Genomic DNA, 8,214 nt, shown 5'->3' with positions numbered 1-8,214 from the left:
CTTGCGCTTGCCAGGCAGGCGCTTTGCCGCTGAGCTAAATCCCCAGCCCTTGATTGTTGTATAACTACCATTTATTAAGCATATACATATACTCTGTGCTGTTGTTTCATTTGTGTTACCTCCTTTAATCTTTACAACCATTGTGGGGTGTAGCCATGGATTGATTCAAAATATACTGAACGCTGCAATGTGTGTCTAGTATCAGACCAGGCAGAGCACCTAGTCCTGCGTACAGAACTCAGCAGTTACTTCCCTGTGTGAGTGAAGGTGGAGATAATGAGCTCATTATGCGTAGGAGTTGGTGAACAAGTCTGCTGGCTGCAGCAGAGTCTGAGGTGGTCCTCATGGGAAGTGAGGATGGTGGGATGAGCTGGGAGCAGTTGGAAAGCTGAGAGATGTTGCAGGACAGAAAGGGTGCAGTGATGAGCAATAACTGTGGGTTTCTGATCAGGAGGGATATATCTTGTCTTTATCCATGGAAAGGACTCTGCCCAGGTGGAGCTGGGCGAGGCCAGTGACTAGCAAAGGGATGAGATACATGGGTGTGTCTACAGTCCACTGTAAGTACCTCAGTACAGTCCGTCCCGCATCACTTAATGATAGCACCCATTCTTACAAGGGTGTCGCTAGGTGATTTCATCATTGTTGAACTTAACAGTACGTAGAGGGTACAGTGTCACTAGATGACATAACCACTGGGGACCGCCTTTGTATATGCAGTCTGGCCTTGATCACCATGTGATGTGACACATGACTGTACATCACAGTCACTTCCCCTCTCAGTGGTGTCTGTGGTTGTGGCCAGGGCTACCCCTGAAGAGCTAAAAGCTGACACAGCTTGACAGAACAGAGCATGGCTGTCAAGTAGCCAGCCCACTGGGTTGCCCAGGAGTCTGGGCAGGTAGAATGAGGCCTAAGGGAGGTTCTTGTTGGGAAGATCACATATTCGCTCAACCTCTGCCTTTAGTCTTATTGCTCAAGTAATGGGGTTGGGAAACTTTAGGATATACTCATTCTTTCAGAGAGGCAGTAAAAGGAACTAATTTTGATGGTTCACTCTGTAGGTATCTGCCAACCGTTGTGGGATAGCCCAGAGCATGGTTGGCCCTTTGCCCAGGGATTAATGAGATAACCTTCACCTGCTGCACTTTATAAGACAGTCGGAGCCATAGTTGCTTCTGGGTCCAATGGCCATGAAACGTGAAAATTATCTGCACTGATACAAAAACTGTGCTCAGGAGGATACCTGGGTTCAAATCCTGTTTGACTTTCTACTGGTTAGGTGATCTCAGGCAGGACCTTTGATCTCTAGGAATATCAGTTTCCTCATCTGTAATATCTGTCTTGTGAGCTGTGAGAACTCTGGGATAATGCACAGGAAAACCTTTTGTAAACAATGGAGCATTTTAAGCCAGCTTGGTGCTGCCTACTTGTAAGCCCAGTACTGTGGAAGGCTGAGGCAGAAGGATCACAAGTTCAAGACCAACCTGGGCATGTAGCTCAGTATAAAGGTCCTGGGTTCAATCTCCAGTACTGCCAAAAAAAAAAAGTATTTTACAAACACTAGCTCTTTTTATGTCCATGCACTTGATAAGCTCATTTTGCCTATCTTAAAAGGAGTCGGGAAGTGGTAGGGAAGATGATAGAAATTTTGTTGCGTGGACTATTTCTCTGTGCAAGACCGAGGCAATGAGAACTATTCAGTGAGGCCTTTTCTCCCGGCAGGCTCGAGAAGCAGAGTTTGAGGCTGAGCAGGAGAGAATCCGGAGAGAAAAAGAGAAGGAGATCGCCCGCCTGAGGGCCATGCAGGAGAAGGCCCAGGATTACCAGGCAGAACAGGTACTGACCTCCTTTCCTTGTCTGCTTTCCTCTGCCTGCACCTCTCCCATAGTTCTTCCTGTGGCAGCCTGTAAAATGGCCGCAAGCATGAGATATAAAGTAGTGGATGCATGACGTCTGCCATGTGCTTGTGGCAGCAGGGAACAAGAAGCAGCAGGTGCTTAACCTTCCAAAGAAAGTGTTTGGCTGCTATGTAAAGAACTTTCTTCTTTTTTTTTAATGTAAAGAACTTTCAACCTTACCTGAATGAACTATGTCATGAGCGGAACTTGTATATCTTTATCATGAACGGTTTTTAAAATTAGAAGCAATTACAGGACTGCCTGGAGGTGTTTGGGGAACTGGGAAGGAATGGGAAGAAGTGGGGTGGAAGGGCAAGGTGACCCCTTGGGCTACTTTCTAACCTGAAGTTCTATGCTGGGCTCTTTCTTAGAATAATTTGTTCTCAGAGAAATCCACGTGCTTCTTAAAGCTGACTGAATAAAGCTGTAAATAGGTGTCTTTCTAGAGACACCTGATCTGCACCTGAGGTTTTTGTGCCCCACCCCCACCCCTTCCCAGGATGCCTTGCGGGCCAAGCGCAATCAAGAGGTTGCAGACCGAGAGTGGCGCAGAAAGGAAAAGGAAAAAGCACAGAAGAAGGTGGAAACTGAGGCTAAGCTGCGAAAAAGTCGACTGGAACAGGTGGCTTTCAAGGAGCACACCCTGGCTGTTCAGGTGCAACGGGACCGGGATGAGTTTGAGCGGATTCTCCGGTAGGAGGGGAGTGGGAACCTTGATTTGCTTTCCCTGTGTGCCGTGCAGTGGGAGGGGTGAGAGGAGGTGTCCAGCAGGGATGGGTGGAGAGTGGAGAGAGTTGGAGGGCAGAGAGAAGCTTTCTGATATTTTAATGGACAGATCCACATCCTCTTGACCATGTTGATGCTATCACTCTACTAGATAAATGGTCGGAATATTTCAAACCACTTGAGCCAAGAAGTTTGTGATTAGAGGATTGGAAAATGGCATCTGGAAGTGCTTTTAAGATTTTGAGGACTGTTAGAGCTATTTATCCTAAGGCAGTAAATCTGTATGTAGGCCGGGCATGGTGGCACACGCCTGTAATCCCAGCACTGGGGAGGCTGAGGCAGGCGGATCGTTGCGAGATCGAGACCAGCCTGGGCTACAAAGTGAGCTCAAGGCCGGCCTGAACTACATAGCTAGACCCTATCTCAAAAAGACAAAAAAAAAAAAAAAAAAGCTGTATGTAAATCTGGTCCTCTGCTCCCGTGTCTCCCTGAGAACTGGGGAGGAAGCTTCAGCAGAAGAGACTTGAGGAGAGGTGGAGAAGAACTTCATTCAGTGAGGGCTGTGTCACTAGGGCAGGAGGCCTTTGCCATAGATTCAGCAAATGAGCACTGATCATATACAATCAAAGCTTTGCACTGGATGCTGTGGAGGACATTGGGAATTAACAAAGACAGCTCTTGCCATGCCACAGGAATGGTGCTAGAGATTAATGTTCAGATGGAGCTTGCTTATATCCGTCCATTTTTCCTGCCTGGCAGCTTTTCTTTCTTTTATTTCTGCTCCCTATTTTGTCTCAATGATAATCCCAGCACCTAAGCAGAAGCCAAGCGTTCACATGGCTCACCGCCCCGACTCTCCCCATGGCAGTCAGTAATCACAGGTGCGACTGGATCCCCTCCATACTCTATTTTCTGCCAGTCAGATCTGCCACCACCAGACCTGGCCAACCTAGAAACAACTCTCTTCTTTTCTGGGTCTTGCAGCTTTTGTAAGATAAGAATTTTTCAAAAGGAGAGCAGCCAAGCAGAATTTGAATCTGGATGTTAGAAAATTGCCTAAGTTATGCTCAGATAAGTAGAGATTGAACGGATGGCCTGACTTCCATGTAAGCATGCTGTGGGCCTTTGCTCTTGATACTCCTTCAGTTAGTACCATGCCAGACCCGGCAATCCAGGCCCCTGGCAGAGGCAGAGCAGATCTAGGGGAACCTCTGTCCTTGCCGGAGCCAGATTCTTGTTCTTCTAAAGGATGATGGGCCCTATAGGTATTTCCCACTGGCTGTGATGCCCTTTGCCTCTATAGCTTTCACTGCCCTTGGGGTTGTGCCATGGTCACTGGACACTTGATGAAGGAGACACCTTCATGAATGCCCCTAGAGATCTTGCCCCTGGGCTCCAGATTGCCTTCCAGATGTCTCCCCTCTCCTCCCTGGTCTCTGTACCCTTGGACATCTGCGTGTCTTTAGCAGCACTAATAAATATTAATGAAATGAAATTAAGGTCTTACTTTTGCTGACCCATTTGGCTCTGCTTTGCATGTTTGCCTCAAGCAGACACACTAGCCAGTTATTAAAGCTGGACTGGCCCTTTGGAAAAGTTCAACTTCACCTCCCATCCTGGGTTGTCATCTAGTCCGAGTGTCTCTAGGCCATGTGACCTCCACGATGGGCGTCTTCACTCTTAGACTGTCTCTGCCACAGCCAGCAATCCAGATTTTCTTACTTGAAAGGCAGGGCCTCCTGTATGGCCTACATATGGACTTCCTGCTTCTGGACAGAGGGACATCTTTAACTCTCAGCATATTGACTAAGCAGAGATCACTGATCTGTACTACCACGTGGGTCTGAGAAATACCTGGCACCTTTGCAAAAATGTCGATGTTAAGGTTCCACCGCTACAACTTGTGATTTAAATGGGCTGGGGTGAGGCCCAAACGTCAGTATCTTTTGAAATCCCCTGCATGCTTTTAATACGTAGTCTGGCAACAGAATCACAGACCTCACCCTATAGAGTGACAGGCTCTTCCCCTTGGATTTTCCACTGCGCATCACCCTGGGGCATACAGAGCCCTTTGCTTCACATTCACTCCTCCACTCAGGGGAAGATACACCGTAGGAACCTAAGCTACACATAGGGGCTCAGTGACGAGGCAGCGACAAGTCACCCTGCTGTCATAGAGCTGTCCCAGCAGTGCGCGTGTGGTATGCAGGTGCAGAAGGGCAAGGAAGCCAGCCACTCTGATCGGATCAACTTGGGAGGGCTCTGTAGGGGGTGTGGGATTTTAGGAGGTGTCTGTGTGGTAGAAGGAGCTGCTGGGGTTTGAGAGGATGCCACCTGTGTGGTGGATCATAGAAGATGGTGAGAGGAGATGAGAAGACAAAGCAGTGTATTTGGGATCTTTGTTGGGATAGGAGTGAGCCTATGAGAGAAGAATGGGTGAGAGATCCCTCCTAATATGACTTTTTGTTGCTGTTTCAGATGGGGTCTTTTTATGCAGTGCAGGTTGACCTTAAACTCACTTATGTAGCCTAGGCTGGCCTCAGACTTGTGGTGATCCTCCTGCCTCAGCCTCCTGAGTGCTGGAATTGCAAGTGTGTGCCACCACGCTGGCCTCCCTAAGATGGCTTTGGATTTTATTTTTGATTATACTGAGAATGATCCTGAATTCAGCTCAAAATGCCCCTGAATACATTTCCTCTGAGATGTGACCACATTTAATTTCAGTTTTTTTTGAGCCTATGTAGTTTTTTTTTTTTTTTTTTTGATGTCAGGGCCCATGAAGTTATATGTGTGTGTGTACACTTGTGTGGTGTGGGGGATTGTACTGAGCTGCATCTTCAGCCTTTCATTTATTTTTTATTTTGAGACAGGGTCTTGCTAAGTTGTTAGGTTGCTCATGCTGGGCGAATTTAAAATCCTCCTGCCTCAGCCTTCCAGAGTGCTAGCTTCACAGGTGTGTACCACCGTGCCTGCCTTTGTGAAATATTTTGGTGGAAAAGGCTTCTAAGAGGAATTTTTAGAGGTGGATCAATAAGAGAACCAAGATACCAGACTAAATTCTTTCCTTTTTCCAGGACCTTAGATAGAGTTAGCATTACTGACCTTATCACCTGTTTCTTTCTTTCTTTTTTTTCCCGGTACTGGGAATCGAACTCACGACGTCGCGCTTGCCAGGCAGGCACTGTGCCACTGAGCTAAATCCCCAGCCCCTCACCTGTTTCTTTGTTGCTTTTATTGTTATTATTGTTAGAGAAGGAAGGAAGGAAGGAAAGGAAGGAAGGAAAGAAGGAAGAAGGACAGAAGGAAAGAAGGAAGAGAGGAGGAAGGAAGGAAGGGAGAGAAGAAGGGTAGGTTATTAGCTCTTTCTCCTCTTGTTTGAGGTGACATAGGAGGAAGTGACAGAATACAGCAGGCAGAGGGGAATGAACAGGTGTGTTTTATTAGAAAGAACTAAAAAAAAAAAGCCATCCCTAGATGAGGGGACAAGAGGACACCAAGGAAGCATCCAAATCCAGAAGTTTACATACAGCTGTCTGGAAGGCAGAAAAAGGAGCAGAGTATGTGTGAAAACGTAGTAGCTTTGCTGCTGCTTCTCACTAGCTTCCTGTGAGGCTTTATAGCAACTTGCTGTTAGTTGGTGTTGTTTTTTTTTTTTTTTTGTCTTTTTGAGACAGAATCTCGCTATGCAGTTCAGGCTGGCCTTGAGCTCACTTTGTAGCCCAGGCTGGTCTCGAACTTGCAAGGATCCTCCTGCCTCAGCCTCTCAAGTGCTGGGATTACAGGCATGTGCCACTGCACCTGGCTTCACCTTGCTGTTAGTTTACTTAGTTTATTTAGTTTTGCTCAGGCCTTTGCCTTTTGTCCCTTTATTTTCTGGTTTCAGAAGGAAGGAAGAGGAAAGGAAGGAAGAAAGAGAGGGTGGTAGGGATGGAGGGGGGAAGTAAGTTTTAGAACAAGCCAGAGAGGAGCTATGAATTGTTATGAAGGAAGAGTGGCAACAATAACTCCACTGCATGAAATCCTGGTTGTAGAACCAGCTAAATAATTTGCAGAGCCCCAGTGAAAACTTTAACTGTGGAGCTCCTTGTTAAACAAAGAATTTTACCACCATGGACAGCAGAGCATTAACCAAGCCTGGGGCCCTTTTGAGCTGTCCGGGAGGGTATAGTCTCGAGCCCACCAGGCTAGTTCTGGTTGAGAGAGAAGGGAGCGCATGGTGGCCTCCTTCAGGCTGAGCCTTGAGCTGCAGCAGGGGAGAGCACTGGAGCCTGGGGTCTGTGGTCTGCACAGCATGGCCCCAAGGAGGAGCCAGCCAAGCAGCCCCCAGCCTTTCTGCAGCAGGCTCGGTGCAGGTGCAGCCTGCCCATTCCACTCCTGCGTCCCTCCTCAGGGCTCAGAGAGAGCAGATTGAGAAGGAGCGGCTGGAGGAGGAGAGAAAGGCCACAGGGCGCTTGCAGCATGCCAACGAGCTCCGGCGCCAGGTGCGTGAGAACCAGCAGAAGCAGGTGCAGAACCGGATTGCCACCTTCGAGGAGGGCCGGCGCCTCGAAGAGGAGGCCCAGAAGCGGCAGGAGCGTATTAACGACATCAAGAAGAAGAAACTTGAAGAGCTGAGGTACGCTGGGCCCTTTCTTCCCTGGCTCCTCTCCTTTTCCCCAAAGAGAATGGCACAGCAGCCAGCCTGGGTTCAGGGACGGAGGGGCTGTGACAGAGGTGCTCAGGGAGGCGCTCCTGACTCGGGCTCACCCCTCTGAAGTCACGTGGTCTCTGGCAGCGTGTTCGGGGACCTGGTCTCCCTGGCTTTCTGGGAGCTGTGTGCCAGGATGCTGGAACCTTGGTGGGAAGGTGGGTGGCAGTGTTGGCGGGTTAAGCTGCGGAAGTGTTGGGGTACAGATCCCCAGGTTCTGCAAGCCCCACCCACCCAGGGCCTGCTTCCTCCTGCCTCCTCTTGGATCTAGTGGCTTCCTTACGCTTGCCCTGCATTTTCCCGGCAGAGCCTCCGGCCTTCCTGAGAAGTACTGCATTGAAGCCGAGCGCAAAGCTAACGTCCGGCCAGCAGCTCTGTAAACCAAAGGGGGAGCCTTCAGGGACCTTGGGGTGCCTTCGGGGGACAGATTTTGCCCAGTTTCTGGGTGTCAATAATTGCTGCTAACCTAGACATTTCATATGTACAGATTAAATCTGTTCTACTTCTCTACGGAACAGCTTGGCTTTCTTGCGGGGATGCAGCTGCTGCAAGGCACTGCAGGTGGCATAAAATACACTCCAGGCGTATAATACACAGGGCAGGGGACGGGATGGGAGGATGCTGTCTCATGATTGTCCCTTCTAAATGAGGACTGCCCTTTGTCCTGAGGTGGTGCCCTGGGGTGTCCACTTTAAGCATTCTCATCTCTGTACCTGCTCTGCACCTCCCCTGCACCTGGCTCAGAGGCATTTTGGGCACTGAGGCAGAGCCAGAAAGGATGTGTGGGGAGGGCTGGAGCCAGGGCTGGTGGGTGGAGCCGGGAGGACTGGGCCAGCTGAGACACATCTCTTCCTCGGCTCACAGCAGTGACTCAGAGCCCTCTGCAGAGGGGCGCTGTTT

At 49.1% G+C, this 8,214-nt stretch overlaps 1 protein-coding gene across 3 annotated transcripts in view; it reads left to right on the top strand.

The window, feature by feature from the left end:
* Cfap45 (cilia and flagella associated protein 45) overlaps nt 1–7,829 on the top strand; it is a 39,064-nt gene extending 31,235 nt beyond the window's left edge. For all 3 annotated transcript variants that reach the window (XM_013522501.1, XM_005400183.2, XM_005400181.2), the window contains exons 9-12: nt 1,726–1,839; nt 2,401–2,594; nt 7,018–7,242; nt 7,622–7,829. In XM_013522501.1, coding sequence (XP_013377955.1) covers nt 1,726–1,839; nt 2,401–2,594; nt 7,018–7,242; nt 7,622–7,694 — 606 coding nt within the window. In that variant the 3' untranslated portion in view covers nt 7,695–7,829. The remainder of the gene's footprint in view (nt 1–1,725; nt 1,840–2,400; nt 2,595–7,017; nt 7,243–7,621) is intronic.
* The last annotated feature ends 385 nt before the right edge of the window (nt 7,830–8,214 follow it).

The sequence above is a fragment of the Chinchilla lanigera genome, unplaced genomic scaffold (assembly GCF_000276665.1).
Source record: "Chinchilla lanigera isolate Chin_1 unplaced genomic scaffold, ChiLan1.0 scaffold00067, whole genome shotgun sequence".
In the NCBI taxonomy this organism is placed as follows: domain Eukaryota; kingdom Metazoa; phylum Chordata; class Mammalia; order Rodentia; family Chinchillidae; genus Chinchilla; species Chinchilla lanigera.
The sequence above is the reverse complement of the archived record's forward strand: the minus strand, read 5'-3'. Positions and strand labels throughout refer to the sequence as shown.